The sequence below is a fragment of the Lissotriton vulgaris genome, chromosome 2_1 (assembly GCF_964263255.1).
Source record: "Lissotriton vulgaris chromosome 2_1, aLisVul1.2, whole genome shotgun sequence".
Classification (NCBI taxonomy): Eukaryota; Metazoa; Chordata; class Amphibia; order Caudata; family Salamandridae; genus Lissotriton; species Lissotriton vulgaris.
Window position 1 is genome coordinate 1,700,161,853 of NC_141687.1, and position 19,845 is coordinate 1,700,181,697.

General features: G+C 42.3%; 1 protein-coding gene across 6 annotated transcripts in view; it reads left to right on the top strand.

The window, feature by feature from the left end:
* Positions 1 to 19,845, top strand: part of HNRNPR (heterogeneous nuclear ribonucleoprotein R) — a 340,992-nt gene that overhangs the window by 264,783 nt on the left and 56,364 nt on the right. For all 6 annotated transcript variants that reach the window (XM_086957668.1, XM_086957669.1, XM_086957673.1 and 3 more), the window contains 2 exons: positions 10,553 to 10,702; positions 10,827 to 10,948. In XM_086957668.1, the coding sequence (XP_086813794.1) occupies positions 10,553 to 10,702; positions 10,827 to 10,948 (272 nt within the window). The remainder of the gene's footprint in view (positions 1 to 10,552; positions 10,703 to 10,826; positions 10,949 to 19,845) is intronic.

Below are 19,845 nucleotides of genomic sequence, written 5' to 3' on the forward strand. Positions count from 1 at the left end.
TAAAAGCTATCCTCATGGCTAAATACACCTGAACTACTATCTTGATCACTGTTAGTACTCTGCACCGATCTATACTACATGTTTGACCCTTTTGATTATTTGTATTAACTGTCCTATTACTCACATGTTTGGCTTTGTAGCCACCTATTTGTACTACTTTGTACTCATGTTGGGCTTAGTTGCCACCTATTTGTACTAATTGACCTATTGATTTATCTGTTTAACCATGCCCATGTACTTCTCTTTGTAAAGCGCTCTGATATCTGCAAGGATCTTGTCCGCGCTATATAAAACGTTCAAAATAAAATAAATAAATAAACAACTTAATCAGAACCCGATTCCTGTGTACAAAATTAGAAGACAAAAGGGAGAGGAGTCTATTTTAATCATGTGCACTGAAGGTCCTTCTCTCCTAAGATTATACCGTACTTGCTCCAAAATCCTAGGTCCCTGTACATTATAATCGCCCTGATATCATGGTAAAGTGATTTTGCCATTTTCCCCAAAATCTAGCGCGTATGCATATATTACGGATAAACCCGTTCGTTTTTCTATCTCTAATCGTATCTATCTCTGATAATGGACATGACCCCATTTGTCTGTGTTCAAATAAGGGGTCGCTTACCTACCCTAATTGTATACTTGCCGCAAGCCGTCTCAACATGACTCACCCTAGTCGGCCCAGTGAGGTAAAGGTTTCGAACGGTACGGGAAGGAAATTTCAGACAAATACCTTAGTTTTAGAGCTGGTCTCCTCTCTCCGAACCAGCGTCTCACGATCCGCTGTTGCACTATCCTCGTTAACCCGGTTATGTTAAAGTCCGTTCTCTTGACGCTTGGAATTATGGGGATAGTAGTCAATTCTACTAGTTGACACGACGGTTGTGTCAAAATCGGCGAATTTTTTTATCTTTCTATTTTTAAGACAGAAGCACGTCCAAGATTGTACAAACACCTGTTCTTGAAAGATCGTCATCACAGCGGTTTCCATAGTAGCATCGCTCGCAGTTTCATAATCTGTCATGTGTATCCTGGGAATGTAGTTTTGGTAGTACACTTGTGTGTAACCGTAGGTTTTAAGATTGTCTATGCTCATGGTGTCCTTATATAAGTTTTTTCATGGGGACTTGTTGCATCATGTTGTGATTGATTCAGTGCATTAGAGATGGTATAGCTCCGACATCTCATTTAATCCTGTAACTGCAGAGTTCTATTTAGAATTAGAGCTGCCTCTCGACGACAATTTTTCTTCCACATCACCTCTTCTCGGGTCAGGTTCCACCTTGGAGATCACGGTCCATTTTAGATCATTTTCTGAATGCGAATGTTCAATCCAGTGTTGTACAAGCGGTGCAGTGAGAATGTTTTTCTTGATTCGCGATTTATGCTGATTGATTCGCTGACTTACCTCTTGGCTGGTTTTGCCTATATAGAGTCTGTTACAAGGGCATAAAATGCCATAAATCACAAACTTAGTCTTACAATTTGTAAATTTTGAGTGCTTCCATGAAATGCCATTATGTTGGAACAAATCTCCCTCCATTGTCAGGGGACAACAGACACATGTTCCACATTGATGGTGGCCTGCGATTGGCGGTAAATTCATATATTCCCTGAGTGATGGAGGTTTTTGTCTAGGCATGGCGGCTCTGACTATGTGGTTTGCCACACTTTTGTCCTTCTTGAACGCAAAAAGCGGCCTGTCATTGAGTGGTTCATCTAGATCATTAACCAAGTGCCAGTTTTGACATATCTGTCTTTTGAGTCAATTTGACGTGGGACAGAAGGTTGATACACACACTATTCTGTTTTGGTCATTCCTAGTCTTTTTTGTGAGGAGAGTGTCTCTTGGTGTCCACCATGCTCTTTTAAGCGCACGCTTCAGTAGTTTAGCTGGATAGCCACGAAGTAGTAGCCTCTGTTTCAGAGCATCAGCATGGAACATGTATTCATCATTAAATGTACAGTTTCTACGGATGCGTAAGAATTGACCCAGCGGTAAATTTTCTCTGAGACTGCTTGGATGATAGCTTTTAAAGTGTAGAGCTTTGTTGCGATCTCTCTCCTTTTTGTTCAAAGTAGTGACCAGATTTCCATCCATACAATGCACTTCTACATCCAGAAATGGTAGTCTGTGCTTTGAATGCTGTATACAGAATTTTATATGTTCAGTCCGATTATTCAGCCATTGGTTGAAAGACAGTAATTGTTCCTCCAGTTCCTGACCAAGTGAAAAAAATATCATCTATGTATCGGAGCCACCCTCCGATCCATTGTAAGTATGGGTTGTTATCATAGATGAATTTGTCCTCAAATTGGCTCCTAAATAGCACTGCCAGTTCTGGGGCAAAAGGACACCCCATTGCTACGCCTCGGTCTGAAAGAAAATATCTTTAAATTTGAAGAAATTCCGTTTTAAGGCTAGTCTTGCCAGGTCCACGTTGAATTCAGTTGGCGCCTTCATTGGTCTTTCTCTTGTATTCAAAAATAACCTTAATACCTCTAGACCCTCTTCCTGGGGGATCTGGGTGTATAGTGATGTAATATCCATACTCACCAGGAAATCTTTGTTCTCTTCAAATGATAAGTCAGTCAGCTTATTGATAAAATCAGTCGTATCCTGTAAGAAAGATTTGACTTTAGTCATGAAAGGTTTTAAGAAAGTCTATAACTTTGAAACAGGTTCAAAAAGGGAATCACAGCCAGACACTATTGGTCTCCCAGGCGGTTGTTTCTCGTCCTTGTGTATTTTTTGTAATGCGTAAAACAAGGGAATACGCGGATGTTTATTCTGCAAGTACTCTAGTTCCTTTTTTCCAAGAAAACCTTGTTCAAAACCAAGGTTGATGATCGCAAACAGTTCTCTGTAGTTTTTGGGTGGGGTCCTTAGCAACCTTTTTGTAACAGCCTTTGTCCGACAATTGTTTATTGATTTCCGTCGTATAGGCTTCCACTCCCCAAATAACTATGGAACCGCCTTTATCGGCTTGTTTAATTATAACATCTTTGTGATTGGCAAGAGTTTTTAGGGCATCCTTTTGATCTCTTGATAAATTGGGTTTGATAAAACCTGCCTTTTTCTTCTCCTGTGATGCAATTGCGGAGAGGATTGTTTTTTCTAAAGTCAGGACCTCTTTAGGTATCTTACTTGAAGGGGTACAACATTTTGATTTCTTTCTAAAACCTGTAGTTTCCGAGCTCTGTTGCTGAGTTTTATCCGCAAAAAATGTAGTCAACCTTATTTTCCTGCAGAATTCAATTAATTCTGACTTTAGCCTGATGAAATCTGTGTTCAGAGTAGGCATGAATGATAGCCCTTTTTCTAAGAGGCTAGTTTCTGTTGTTGTTAAAACATGGTCAGAAAGGTTATAAATTGGAGATTTTAATTTTTGTAATTGCTGTATTTCTGCCTCCGAGTTGACATTTCCCATGGCTGGACAAATCTGGTTTTCGCGCGTGATTTTGGTTGGCCGCGTCCTAAAAAAGGCTGTTGTTGTCCTCCTTGTTGGTAATTTTGTTGTTGGAAGTTAGGTTGAAAAGAACCTCTTCTTCTTGTGTATCCAGGTCTATAATTTGTGTTGTCCGCCTCACTATTACCAGATAAAGACGTGTCTGAAAACGTGATAAAGTTGTTCCTAGACCTACCCTGATTGTCTGGGAGAAAACGTCGTGCTTCTGGTCTGGTATAAAAATCTTGTTGGTAAGCTTTCTCTAATGAGAAGTTCCTCTTGTCTCTTTTAAAGTTGCTTTCTTTTTGGTTAATTGTGTAGTCCTTAAACTCGATGATATCTTTGTCCACCTTGTCAAGCAAAGCTTTGGAGTCCGTTATATGTTGGTTATTTCTTATTTCTGTTTCCAAAACTTCTATTTCTTCTAATTGAACTTTATATAGACGTAATGCTGTTTCCACTGTCAGTAGCATCAAGTCCCTGCTACATTTGGTCTCTATTAGGCTGTATCCTTTTTTGTAAATAGGATCCTCCGTGAATACTACTGGGATGTTTCTGATGATCGGTCTGCCAGGGATAGTGCCCGCTCTCAGATGTTGAAGGAGGAAGTGTCCGTGGAGATCGGTTCGAATTTGTTTCTTTTTTAACCGAGTTAGTTTTTCTGACTCGTTATTAACTTTGGCTGAACTGCTGAGTGTCGCTGATCCCAATAAAGGAGGGTTGCTCAAGAGTTTTTTTAATATGCTCCTGTGAGTAGGCCAGAGTATCATTTTCCGTCATAGTCCTTCATAACTTTAATACAGATGATTTTCAAATTCTTCTCAGTAAGATCTTTTTTTATTTTTTGTCTGATTCTCTCCTCATAAACCTGATGTGTATAAATCCTATACTTGGTGAACAATACTAACAAAATAAATCAATGTAAATAAGAGGGGAAAAAATTGGAAAAAGAGGATGTGCACTCCTCTAACGTGACTAACCACAAGAATTTAGCCTAAATGTGGACTTAATTTTATGTCCTGAAAATAGACATCCCGAGCCAGAGCCCGCTACAAAAGCAAGAAGCAACAAAGGGTTTGGCTAAAGCGCAGTAAGGCTGCTCCGTATATAATTCTCAACAAAACAAGATGCCAGTACTGCTTTTTGATTCAGCAAATTTCAAATGCACAATGACTTAAACAATTGTAGCATTACCACACAACAAGTTGTAACTGTATTAATCTTTGTTTATTTTTATAAATTCTCAAAATATTCCAAAAGACATTATTAAAAAATTTCTGAAAGAGCTTCAAGGGGAAGAGGGAATATTAAAAGCTATAATCCAATTGGATGTGAAAAACTGAAGAAAGAACACACGAGAAAAAATAATTCAGAATGATTGGGCTACAGTCACACATTACATTCGCCATCCACCATTTAGTCTAAACAACTGTCATGCACATACATCTCACAGTCAAAAGAAAGGTATAAATCGGGGTAGACACAAAATTCAGACACACAAGTTAAACAAATAAGAAAAAAACGAAAAAACGTGAATAGCCTCACCAAGGTTTGGAAGAACCTCTTATTAATGTATACGGTGGGGTACTATTTTTATATTATTTCTGATCATAACATCATAGTCTTCTATAAGGCCATCAATATTTTTTACAATTAAATATTTCCACATAACATTGTCATAAGATTAGCCTTAAAGAAAAAAGAAAGGGTCGACGCGTTTCGAAGCCCCTTAGTTGTGGGGATTCTCCTCAGGACCTTGAGGGATCAGTCCTGTAAAAGAATCAAACAACAATTCTTACTATCCTATCTTGTGAGTAAAATCTTCAACTCTAAAACAGACCAGCGTGCCCAGCTAAATTACCTGGTCTTCTTAGTAATCCTCCACAAGTCTCAATTCCAATGTGCAGAAACAATTGTCAACGCTTCAGATGCAATGCAAAACTCCCATCGTAGGCTACAAAGCAAAAACGAATATAACCGTGTGATGTTCTTTCGAACAGAAAAAGTAAAAGATGCCTTATAAATGGCCACCACAAGATAATTACCTTCACAAAGGAGTTGCTTCTTGAGTTAGATAGTGCTTCAAACGACTTATTCAGAACCCTATTCCTGTGTACAATATTAGAAGACAAAAAGGAGAGGAGTCAATTTTAATCATGTGCACTGAAGGTCCTTCTCTCCTATGATTATACCGTACTTGCTCCAAAATCCTAGGTCCCTGTACATTATAATCGTCCTGATATCATGGTAACGTGATTTTTCTACGTAATTGAATTTTGGCATTTGGCAAAGTATAAAGCGCCTGAGGATGGTCCGGCGTCTGACGGGGCACCTGAGACCAGACTCTGTCATCTCACAAGCGGCACAAAGGAAGTCTCGCAACCCCTCGGCTCCTTTGACCACACCTCCAGATAAAGAGGGCAGGAGGCTGGACAACGCCGGAAAAAGATTTTCTTCAATGGCGAGTTTGTTGGTGAGAGCGGCAAATGCCTTAGCGATATTGGGCAGGTACGATCGCCAACTTTGGTGTGATATTTCGCCACACCTAGACCAACTTCCTCCGGAGTCCAAGACATAGGCAAAGAAGATCTTGCAAGAAGTGGAGGCAACGTCAATGGAAATCATAGACTGTGCCATGGATATTGCCACAACAGCTTTTCGTTCCTTAGCTGGAGCTGTAGTTCTTAGTCGCCAGCGGTGGCTTAAAGCGACCTGGTTCAGGCCCGAAATTCAGAATAAAATCTTGGATTTGCCCTTTGATGGAGAAGCACTATTTGGAAAGCTGATTGATGACACCCTCCAAGACATTAAAAAAGATACGGAGACTGCCAAGTCTCAGGGTACGCTTCAGTACCGCAAGGCTCCTTTTAGGGGTTCCAAGGGCAAGCGCACCACCTACAGAGGCTCTTATCCACAACAAAGGTACTCATATGGCTCAGGTTCACAACAGTACCGCCAACCGTACCAGCAGAGGCAAGGTCAGTATTCGAATTACTCAAGACCAAACAACAGAGGGAAGCATGCTCACCAAGGACGTGATGCGTCCAAGAGACAATAGCGTCCTCCTGGCACTTCCTACTGTGCCCACCTCTGCAAAGTCATCAGTAGGAGGCAGGGTCTCACAATACCTTCTGAATTGGTCCAAGATAACATCAGACCAATAGGTGCTCAACCTCATTCGAAAGGGCCATACTCTGGAATTCATGCAAATCCCACCATCCAAGCCCCCTGCTGCAATTCCATCAAAACATCTACGTCTTCTGCGGCTATAAGTTCATCAGATGCTCTTGAAAGGTGATAGAGCCGGTTCCCCCCGCCCAGGGGGGAGAAGGGTTCTATTCCAGGTTCTTCCTTGTAAGGAAGACACTAGAGAAATGGCGCCCAATATTAGATCTCGGGGAGCTCAACACCTATCTACTCTCCCAATCCTTCCGGATGGTCTCTCTTCAAGACATTCTACGTCTTGTCAATCCGGGAGATTTCATGGCCACTCTCTATCTTGATGATGCGTACTTTCATGGATCGATTCACCCGGCACACAGAAGGTTTCTGCTATTCACAGAAGCCAAGAGCCACTTTCAATTCAAGGTTTTACCCTTTGGACTTCGCTCAGCCCCGAGAATCTTCACGAAGGTGCTGGCACCGGTAGCGGCGTTTCTACGGAAGAATCACTTTCAGGTTTTTCCTTACCTGGACGATTGGTTGCTGAAAGCTCCGTCCAGGGAGGCTGCGAGGGAAGCGGTCAGAGCGTGCACAAACCTTCCAGAATGTGGGTCTCACTCTGAACAAGGAAAAATCATCTCTGGTTCTGTCCAGGATGGCACGCTTCCTGGGAGCCATCTTAGACTCAAATCTCATGAAAGCTTTCCCAACCTTGGAGAGACAGTAAAAACTGCAGACCATGGCGCTAGACGTACAAAGGTGTCTTTCAGTACGCCGTTACAAATCTCTTCTGGGGGTAATCTCTTCATGCATTCCTCTGATTCCACACTGCAGATTGAGGATGCGTCCTCTTCAAGGGCAATTGGACATCCAGTGGAAACAGGTTCACGGGTCGTTCGACTAGATGGCCATCACCTCAGCAATGAAAACAGCTGCTGTATGATGGACACAACAGCAGAACTTGTCCCAAGGTCCATCCTTCGAAAGTGATCCATCTCCTCAGGTTGTGACGACGTATGCGTCATTGGACGATTGGGGAGCTGTACTGCAAAACCTACATGTCTGTGGACATTGGTCTCCTCAGACTCGTCGGCTCCACATCAATTTTTTGGAGCTCAGGGCAATCAAACTGGCTCTTCAGGCTTTTCTCCCTCGTCTAAGAGGGTCAAGAGTTCTCATCCGGACGGACAACACCACAGCCATGCATTACGTGAACAAAGAAGGGGGAACCAGGTCTCTCCCGTTGTCTCAGGAAATCTGGGAATGGGCGATCTTTCATGGAATTTCACTACAGGTAGAACACCTGCCAGGAGTTCAGATCATCCTCAGTCAGTCACGAGTGGGAGCTGAACCAGCAGGTTCTGGACGAGATCTTCCGAGAGTGGGGCAAGCCTGCGATAGATCTATTTGCCACACCGACCAACAAGAAATGCCGGTCTTATGCAAGCAGGCTTCACCACCATGGGTCATTGGGGAATGCACTTTCGATAACTTGGTCAGGGGCATTTGTCTACGCCTTTCCCCCATTCCACTGACCCCGAGGCTTATCAGGAAGATCAAGGTGGAGCCATGCAAGATGATCTTGATAGCCCCTGCTTGGGCGAGACAGTTCTGGTTCACGGAACTTCACCTGTTGTCGTTGGTTCCTCCACTTCCCTTGCGGACGATTCCAGATCTTCTCACAATGTCCGAAGGGCAAGTTTGGCATCCGGATCCATGCGGTCGTTACACCTGACAGCATGGCTCCCGAGCAGCAAGAGTTTATGAACCTTCCCATCTCAAATGAAATAAAGTAAGTTCTCTCCGAGGCTAGAGCCCCTTCCACTAACAAGACGTACCGTCTCAAATGGAAAAGGTTTTGTATTTGGTGCAGGAAAGAGGATGTTGACCCCTTCTCTTCACAACCTCATCAAGTTCTGCCTTATCTTTTGTCCCTGGTGAAGTCTGGGCTGGCCCATTCATCCATAAAAGTTCATTTGGCAGCGATTTCTAGATACAGACGTTCAGCGTCTGGACCTTCTCTTTGGTCTTCCAGGATAATAAAAGAGTTTCTTAAAGGTTTATTTCGTGTCTACCCCCACGGTGAGGCCTCCGCCTCCCACGTGGCAGTTGAATTTAGTCCTTACACAGTTCATGAAGGAACCCTTTGAACCAATACATCGGTCAGATATGAAATTCCTTTCATGGAAGTTGGCTCTCCTTCTTGTCCTCAAATCAGCAAGACGAGTTGGGGAATTGCAAGCGCTTACAATCCAAGAACCTTTTCTCCAATTCAAAAGTAATACTGTGATTTTAGGGACTAATCCAAAGTTCATACCCAAGGTGCCCTCGGAATTCCACTTGAATGAGCCTGTTATTCTTAAAGCTTTCTTTCCGCACCCTACTTCACCAGCGGAGAGGTCGCTACATTCTCTGGATGTGCAAAGGTGCTTGAAATTCTACTTGGATCGCACCAAAGGATTTAAAAAATCCTTACATTTATTTATTGCTTTTGGTGGTCCTCAAAAGGGCCTCCCTCTTTCCAAACAAGGGATTGAAAGGTGGATTAGGAGTGCCATTCTACATTGCCATAATTCAGCTGGAAAGCCGCTGACCAGCAGGGTTAAAGCGCATTCTACAAGATCTGTGGCTTCCTCAACAGCTCTCTTCACGGGAGTGCACATAAAGGACATTTGCAGAGCTGCGACTTGGAGCAGCGTGCACACCTTCACTAAGCATTACTGCTTGGAATCCTTGCAACAGGAAGATACGGCTGTGGGCCAGGTGCTCCTGAGGAACCTCTTCCACTAATGGTGAGCTTTCCTTGTCTATCCCACTTTCCTTTTATTCTGCACATTTTGGTTTTCATGTAATGATGACTATTGCAATGTTTTGTTATGCCACAAAATGTGCTTATGGCGGACTGCTTGCTACTCTGATACAAAAGCATGTGAATCTATGAAAGTTCCAATACTGGGGCAAGAAAACAAGTTACTTATCTGTAACTGTGGTTCCCCAGTATTGGTAACTTTCAAACATTCCCATGCGCCCACCCTCCTCCCCGAGGAAAGCTCAGCCTTCAGCAGATATGGTGACTGTTACACAACAGCTACGAAAATCTGAGGCTCTGAGGTTCCTTCAGGAGGGTTCTATGGGGTGAGGCTCTTCTGATTGGGTGAAGCCTAAGTTTGGTCTCTTTTACAAAAAGAGGCGGATATGCTACAAAAGGGAATGAGGCCTAGGCCTGTTTCTTTTTCATTTTGTGCCTACTGCTATGTTATTTTGTTTCTGAGACTCCCATTCCGACGACGGGGAATGATACAAAAGCATGGGAATCTATGAAAGTTACCAATACTGGGGAACCACAGTTACAGGTAAGTAACTTGTTTTCTTCCACTCCAACTTCCGACACAGAATCTTGCGGTTTGACACCTTAAAGCTTCACATTTTACTGCCCTCTGCTTCTTGAAAATGAAAGCCTGCACTTTTTGAGATTTTAATTAATGTAAAATTGCAGTTGCTTGTCCGGTAGGTGTTAATGTAATTATCTGTCTCCCACTCATCCTTTCCCATGTACCATATGAATAGAGTACTTGTGACTGGATATGAGTGAAGCTCATTGAGAAACTGCACATTATGCAGTAAGTAATTTTTTGTAGTGTGTGCTGGTGATTGAGTATCCAAACATATGATTTCTAATGCATGTATTTATTTAAAGGAAGCGCTTGCTTGTTTTTCCTGGTAATGGGATGTTGTGGGGTCTGTGGCTGATGTTGCTGAGTTCTCATGAATCATTTTAATACAAAACCTTATATTGCCCTTTGTAGGAAAGTTAAACTATGATACCCTGAAAGGAATTTACGTTTTTTAAATTTGTATATGACTTGTATTCACGTGATCTTGTTTCTCCCATGTTATGTTAAGCTAAATTTCTTTACAATTCCTAACAATTGTTTTATCAGGTAAAAGTGTTATTTGTGAGGAATTTGGCTGCTACAGTGACAGAAGAAATATTGGAAAAAGCGTTTTCAGCGTTTGGAAAACTGGAAAGGGTGAAAAAGCTAAAGGACTATGCTTTCGTTCATTTTGAGGATCGAGATGCAGCAGTTAAGGTAACCAGGTTTTTTTATTTAGGATCTGAATTTGAAATGTATGATTTATGCTTCACTTAAAAGTGCATTATAAAGAAGTATTCATTTTGAATCCGTTATTAGAAATATTTTCTGATTTGTTTAGGCAATGTCTGAAATGAATAGGAAAAACTTAGAAGGTGAACATATTGAAATAGTCTTAGCTAAACCACCAGACAAGAAAAGAAAAGAACGCCAAGCTGCTCGTCAAGCCACTAGAAGCTCACCGTAAGTAAACATGTGTTTCTTATCATAACATTAAGAATAAATGAGATACTTATGCTATGGGTCTTAATCCTTGGGCTGTATTCAGGGATTTACATAACCTATATTAGTCTTTCTGGGAGCATAGGAAAGGCATTTCCCTCTACTGTTGTCCATCCAGTGTATATATTCTCAACCATGGACATAATAAGAGCTAGCTGAATTTGACCTTTAGACAACATGTTTCCATCATTGTTGTATAACATTGTTTTAAATAAAATGTTGGAAGATTACGGTGCTATGTTTTACCCTTTCTACATGTTTCCATAAAAACAGTAAAAATCACAACCTGTACCCTCATAGCTGGACTTCCAGTCACTAAATTCTGTACTTCCATAATTCTTCAAGTTGCCCTACACTTACATGTTGTAATTATTTCCCTTTAAAGGTATGTTTATATGTTAGCAAGGTGATCAAACTCCACATAATTTATACTAAATAAGATTGATATTGGGCTTCTGATATCTCCTACTTTTGTGTGTTGCCATAGTTATTGCTTAAACATTTCAATTTTTAGATGTAGTTCAAAAATGTACCATGTTATTACCCTTTTCTCCTTTTTGATCTAAATCAACATGGCATATTAAGGCTTGACATTGTACAGAACATCTGAAATGTCATCAATACCTGGCCTCCACTTCAGAGGGAATAGCTAATTTACAGTTCCAGTTAGCCATGTTATGAGATACAGGAAAGAACCAATCATAATTTTCTCTGGTTGCAGGATGCTGCAGGCCAGGTTATTCAGGGAGGAGACAGTTGCTTGATTGAGTCTTCAAAAATCACATATTTTTCTTGGTACATAGTGATGAGTGATTACATTGTTAATAGTTCTGACTTTAGATGTAGAAAATGCTTTTAGCTTAGAAGTGGCCTTTGTTTATGAAAATGGAACTGGACCACTAAATCTTGCTGAGAATTATGTGCCTTCAATCTCCCCTTGTTAAACTAAATGGGGTGTAATCATCACACTCCTTCCTGTTAAATAGAGGTATGAAGCAGGGAAGTCTAATCTCTTTGCAAATACAACAAGCTTATGGATTTACCAATAAAATAGGTAGGTTAGATTGAGGAGTAGATGGGGTCCTGAAGTGGAAGACTTGATCTCATTGTATGCAAATAAGCTTAGTCAGTATTACCGGAAAAACACATACTATATCTGACAAACTCATTGTGCCATGTGCCACAAACAAGATTTAGGTTTATAATGGAGACTAAAGCATTTAACTATTTAGGGATCGACGTAAAATGAGATGAAGATTTCATGAATGTAATTTTATAATGATACTAGATTGGCCCAAATTGCAAAATACTAGATGGAGTCCCTAATGAGCATTGATGCACTTTAAAAAATGATTGCAATCCGAGGTTTTTTAATGATTTTAAAGAGAGCTCCATGTGGGGTGGCTCTATAGATGTATAAAATTGAATGGGACTTAGTAGCCTTATCTAAGCATAGTTGTCGGGGCTCCAACCGTGACTCGTAAAAATTGTTTGTAGTGTAGAGGATGAAAATTTGCAGTAGTCCACAATGTACCACATAGAAACCCGTAAAAGTTATGTTTTAGGCGGAGTTAATTATTTTACATTGGGTCTACTCTTCTAGAACGCAGCTGTAATCCTACTAAGACTGTCTCACAAGCACAAGGGTGTTTTGGCCTGATCTTGGCTTCTGTATAGTGCATTTTTTTGTATTACTTAATCTTTTTATTGGAAAAATTCACAATTGAGAGAAAAAAATCTGAGCAATCATGACAACTAATATTGTAGCACAGATGGAGTATACAGATAATTAGCTACTTACTAGCCATCACATTTCCACAAAAGATCAATAGCAAAAGTTATTTTTCTCCCTGTTGACCCGCACATCTTAGGAAAGCTAATCTCCAATTTGTTTCTATAATTATTATGTTTTAGGCATATGAGCTGCAGATCTCACACTTAGCATTAGATCGCCATCTGGTGTTGAGCTCTGATGCCTGCTCGTTGGTGTTGTCTTGGAAGAAGTCTTCCGAGATAGGTGACTCCTCCCCTGGACAATAGTGTGCATGGGCATCGACTCCATCCTTAGATAGTTTTTTCCACCATTGGGTTCGGATGCAACTTTTGCGCTCTGGTTCGAAATCTATACTTCAAACTACTTTGACGCGAAAAACGTCCATAAACTATTCGGATTGACTTCGAACATCTTCAGCTTAGACGCAACTTTCATCGGCTTGATTCTGGTTGTCGATGCGGGCCGTTGGGCCTATTCACTCTGTGAGACCTACTGCCCATGGAAAGGACGCCATTCAAGAAATGCCCCCCAGTGTGGAGCAAAATTTCCGCACAGTGACCATCACAAGGTCTGCAACCTGTGCCTATCAGCTGAACATTAGAGATCCACTCCGGAACCAGTGGACATCTTCGAAGGCCCAGATGTCCCAGAAGAAGATTCCGAAGATCTCCAAATCGGATCGGAGGCAAAAGACTCTGATGACCCCATCACTCCTGGTCAATGAGTGAGTACTACTGCCCCTACCCCAACCCCACCACCAAAGGTCAAGACTTCTCCTGCTGGCCCCAGTCGCGACAGAAAACACACTTCAGAAGCCCCGCCTTCGTTCCCGGCTTTGAAGAGAAAATAAGTCTTCCGGTAGCTCGGGACCGAGCAAACCGCATGTACCAATCCCACCTGCACCTTCGGCACTGAAACCAAAAGAATTCTCTGCACCGAAATCTGTTCAGACGCCTTCCACCTCTAAAGACAAATCCGCCCCGAAAACCTAGAGGCCCGTGGATAACCCGGCTTCGAACGTTTCCAAGCCTAAAGATCCCGCTTCGGCTCCGAAACCAAGAGCCTCGGAACCAAAAGCTAAGCCTAAGGACTGTACCACGCCTCCTAAGGCCAAAGACAATAAAAGTCAACACCAACCCCGCTCAGAACTGAAAAAATCGGCACCGAAAGCGGTTCCTGACTAAGAGTAACTTTTTCATCCGGATCCTGTCGATCCTAAACAGAAAAAGATTTATATTGTTCCAGAAACAGGACATGTCACCTCTGTGCCATATAGGAAGAGGAAGTTAGACACAGCACCTGCTCCTCCAGTGACTGTAAAGAAGGACTCTGCCACATCACCTATGCATCCTTCTTCCCCTATACTTCCTTCTAGCCCACTTCCTCTCCCTAAATCTATTACACCACCTCAAACTGAGACTTCTCCACCTCATACTTCTCCACCTCATACACCTCCACCTCATACACCCCCAGATGATGATGATGACCTGGGGGTGGGCGGTGACCCTTTCACGTATCCAACCTACCCACATGATTGGGAGTACCCTATCCCAACAGATATACCAGACGTCCCAAGCCCACACACATACCCCTAACAACCATCTCCTCCAGACGATAATATTGGTTTTGGACATTTGATTAATAGGGCTGCCATCTATCATGGCGTCACAATGCACTCAGATGCAGCTGAAGAGGACTTTCTGTTGGATACATTTAAACAGTCCCAAAAGATGGAGCAAACATTGCCAATGATCGAGAGTCATTAAACATGCCCCCGAAGTGTTTAAAGATCCCGTACGTGCCAGGATTCTTAACCCTAGAATAGAAAAAAAGTATAGACCTGCCACTGCAGATCCTGCTTACATTAAGGGACAGCTTAGTGTAAGCAGGATCTAGAGTTTCCAACTCTGGAAAGCGCACCAAATCCCAAACCTCCGGGGAAGAGCCACCCCCTGATAAAGAATCCAAATTGCTAGACGCTTCTGGCAAAAGAGTAGCGGTGCAAGCAGCCAATCACTGGCGCATAGCCAACACGCTGGCACTGCTCGCAAGATTTGATAGGGCTCACTACCACCAGTTAGAAACCCTACTACAACATTTGCCTGACTAATATAAAACACAAGCAAATGATCTTATCAAAGAGGGCAAGCTAATTTCAAATGCGTCAAAATGTGCGCTTGACGCAGCAGACACTGCCTCTAGATCCATCAATACCAGTGTGCTCCTTAGGCGACATGCCTGGCTGCGCATCTCCGGCTCTAAGCAGGAAGTCCAGACTACCATCCTCAACCAGCCTTTCAACCAACAACAACTTTTTTAGCCGGCTGTAGACACTGCATTTCAAAAAATTAAGAAAGACACTGAGACTGCTAAGTCCATGGGAGCTTTACAGTCTCCACAAACACAGGGCTCCTTTTGTTGCTCCTTCTATAGAGGGGCCTCCAAACACATGGGAGCAGATAACTCCTCTTTGTTTAAAGCCGCTACACAAACATCCCCCAATAAAGTATACTTTAGAGGCGGATACAGAGGAAATAATAAAGGAAGAGGTCGAGGTAATAACACTCGTACCTCCCCCAACACAAAACAGTTACTTCCCTCCGCTCCACCCACACCATCCCACCCCAGTCGGGAAGAGATTACCACAGTTCCTACCGATCTAGAATTCCATCACAACAGACAGGTGGGTGAGACAAATTATCCAGTATGGTTACTGCCTAGAACTTACAGCTACCCCCTCCCCCCACACACACATACCACCCAAGCAGCGTCCCATGTCCACCGAACATTTTACGCTCCTAAAACAAGAGGTTCTCTCACTCCTTCAAAAGCACGCAATAGAGACTGTTCCCTTACAACATCAAAGAACAGAGGTTTACTCGCTGTACTTCCTAATACCCAAGAAAGACGGGACTCTTATGACCTACACTCTCTCAGGCCCTCAGTGCTCCCGCTGCTACAAGGCGACTTCCTTGCCACACTTGATCTCAAGGACGCCTACTTACACATTCCCATACATCCTTCTCACAGAAAGTATCTAAGGTTTGTAGTGGACGGACAACACTATCCGTTCAAAGTCCTTCCATTCGGAGTCACAACTGCACCCAGTGTTCACAAAGTGCCTTTCAGTTGTAGCAGCACATCTGAGGACAACAGATCCATGTCTTCCCATATCTAGACGACTGGCTAATAAAAACCAAGTCATTCAATCAGTGTGTTCAACACACTCGTCAAACCATTCAGACATTACACAACTTGGGGTTGACAATCAACTACGCCAAGTCGCATCTCAAGCCCTCTCATATACACCAATATCTGGGGGCCACAATAAACACCTCCACAGCTCTAGCATATCCCAGTCCAGCCAGGATAGCCAGCATACAAGCCCTCGTCACAAAATCTCAAGTCCAACACTCTCTCCCTGCCAGAGTGTTCATGCAGCTCATAGGCATGATGGTATCTTGCATTTTCATTGTACCATATGCAACACTTCAAATGCGTTCATTACAGGAATGTCTAGCACATCAGTGGAATCAGGCTCAAGGACAACTTACAGATCTGGCGTTGGTGGACACCTGCACACATCGCTCTCTACAGTGGTGGGAGACAAAAAACTTGTCCAAAGGGCTGCTGTTCCTTCAACCTGTTCCACAGATAGTACTCCCAATAGACTCATCACTCACAGGATGGGGAGCCCATCTCCTTGGACATACAACTCAGGGCAGATGGACCACTCAACAAAAAGTGCTCCACATCAATCACCTGGAGTTGCTCGCAATATTCCTAGCACTAAAATCTTTCAAAGTACATGTACAAAACAAAGTTGTTTTAATCCGGACGGACATGACAGCCATGTACTACATACAAAAACAAGGAGGCACACATTCTCTGCAACTGTCCTAGCTCGCACAGAACATTTGGAGATGGGCCATCCCACAAAATATAGATCTACTGGCCGAACACCTTCCAGGAGTTCACAATCAGATTGCGGATCTGTTAAGTCGACAGAGACAACAGATTCACGAATGGGAACTACATCCCCTGGTTCTTCTACCATTTTTCCACATGTGGGGCCAACCAGACATCGATCTGTTTGCCACACACGACAACGCAAAATGCCCAACCTTCGCCGCCAGGTTTCCACACCCGTTGTCCAAGGACAATGCGACATGGATGAACTGGTCTGACAGATTTGGGTACGCGTTTCCTCCACTCTCACTGATTCCACTAGTGGTACGCAAGCTTTGACAACAGTCTCTCAAACTAATCTTAGTGGCTCCCACATGGGCCCGCCAACTGTGGTTCACAACGCTGTTGGAACTCTCACTAGTTCCACACCAAAAACTGCGCCTGTCCCCATCCCTGCAAACGCAGTACCATGGAGAGATCAGACATCCAGATCAGCGAAATCTAGCGATCTGTCTCCTGAAGTCCTAGAGTTCGGTTACCATAACCTACCACTGGACTGTATGAACATCCTTAAAGAAGCCAGACAACCTACTACTAGATCTTGCTATGCTGCAAAATGGAAAAGATTTGCCATTTACTGCACCAATAATCCTATTGATCCACTGGATGCTTCCACCCAGAATATAATTTGCTATCTACCGCACTTGCAAAGATGTAATCTAGCATATTCATCCATACGTTTACATCTAGCAGCACTCGCTGCCTACTTACAAAACCGACCACACTTGTTACTATTTAGAGTCCCTGCAATTAAAGCCTTTATGGAGGGCCTAAAAAGAATCTTTCCTCCAAGTTTACCACCCTCTCCAGGGTGGAACCTAAATATTGTTCTTACCAGGCTCATGGGACCCCCATTTGAACCTTTTCCCAAATGCGAACTACAGTTTCTCACATGGAAAGTAGCTTTCCTTGTTGCCATTACCTCTCTTAGAAGAGTAAGTGAGATCCAGGCTTTCACCATACAGGAACCATTCTTACAATTGCATTGTAACAAAGTGGTACTCGGAACAAACCCAAAATTCCTTCCTAAAATCATCTCTCCATTTCATCTTAATCAATCAGTGGAGTTACCAGTGTTTTTTAAAACCCAGACTCCGTAGCAGAGAGAGCTCTACACACTCTAGATGTTAAAAGAGCCCTACTTTATTACATTGACAGAATCAAATGCTTTTGCAAAACAATTTTTTTTTGTAGCTTTCTCCCCACAGCATAAGGGGAATCCCATCTCTAAAGCTTGGATTGCAAGGTGGATCGTTAAATGTATCCAAATATGCTACCAAAAAGTGTAACACACATTAATAATTCCTCCTAGAGCGCACTCCACACGCAAACTAGGAGCCTCTATGGCTTTCTTAGGGAACATTCCCCTAGAAGAAATCTGTAAAGCAGCAACTGGGTCTACAACACACACATCCACTAAACACTATTGTGTTAACGTGCAAGCCAAGCAGCAAGCTGCTGTAGGTCAAGCTGTTCTTAAAACTCTTTCAAACTACTGCAACCGATACAGGTGACCACCGCTAGGGGAGAAACTGCTGTATAGTCTATGCTAAGTGTGAGATCTGCAGCTCATAAGCCTCGAACGGAAAATGCTACTTACCAGTATGCATCTGTTCCTGGCATGTAGAGTTGCAGATTCTCACACACCCACCTGCCTCCCCGGGTCCTGTATTTATTCCAGTTCTATCTTAATTAGATATACATACATGTACATCTTTTTTCTTTCTACTAACTCCATCATTTCCCATCCTGGCGAAAAACAATCTAAGGATGGAGTCGATGCCCATGCGCACTATCATCCAGGGGAGGAGTCGCCCATCTCGTGACTACAAAGACTTCTTCCAAGACAACAACAATATGCAAGCATCTGAGCCCAACACCAGATGGCGATCTAATGCGAAGTGTGAGAATCTGCAGCTCTACATGCCAATAACAGATGCATTCTGGTGAGTAGCATTTTCCTTAATAGACCACATATAACCAGAATAAGATGTCTAACTACACCTTAATCTCAGAAAGAATTACGCAATTCTTTTATCAATGAGCTACCTTGCTTGATCTCAAACTAAATACCTTAACGCAACAGGCTGAAGAGGTGAATGTCACTCTCTTACACTAACAAACGAATTCTGAGTAATATTAATGAGGGAGTGAAACAAATATAAAATAAATAAAAATAGTAAGACTGTGTAAAAGAAAGGATTCCACTCTAGTTTCATTACATATGGAATTGCTGTGCCACATCGTTCATATTGGGGAATAATGTTAAAAAAGGCTTCAATGGACCTTTATTTTGTGTTACAGAGATTAATTAATCGAAGAAATAACACCTCGTTATAGCAGCAGGATTTCACATGTAGATAAAAATAAAATGAATCCCTTTATCCCACAGTTTGTGTCCTTCAATTTCGTAATCCAATGTGCTTCATATGTCTGAGTCATATCTGCATTGATCACCCAAGACCAGCATGCATGATACGAGGCACCTTTTTCAGTGAGACAATATTCTTAGATGCAACAGAAAGTAAGAAGTCAGAAAGTTGAATGATCAACTTGTTTGTCAAATTACTAGGGGGTGCAGCAAATACCCTATGCCCACTCATTTTGATTGTATATTAATGCTGATCCTTAACACTGCTCATCTGCTATTGTTGCATCCAAAAAAAACTGATTTTCAACAATCATGCAGTATATGAATCAAAGACGCACACTAGTTTTTGCAATGCCAGCCAGTGTCATTGGCCCAGATGCTTACAGGGTAAGTAACCTTTTACTTATTTGGTTAGCCAAAATTTTAGGTACAATCAGTACAATAGGTGATTCAGAGTGGCTTACCTTCCGAGTTTTTAAAATGAGATAGTTCGGGAGCATTAAACAGAAGATATTTGATTGTAGTATAAAACTCATTGGGGTAGAGTAAACTGTTATTTTGTGGCTTGAAATGTCTTGTGGATTCACATTGTTTGAACAATCCCACCTTGTAGTGGTTGGGTCCGGAGGTGTTTTGTTAATCTTTTCTCAGTGGGTGAGTACATAAGCAGAGCCCTTTTATGATGCTGATTGGAATACCGCAATGCACATGTGCGTGCTAGCCACCTTTTAATATATATTTTTT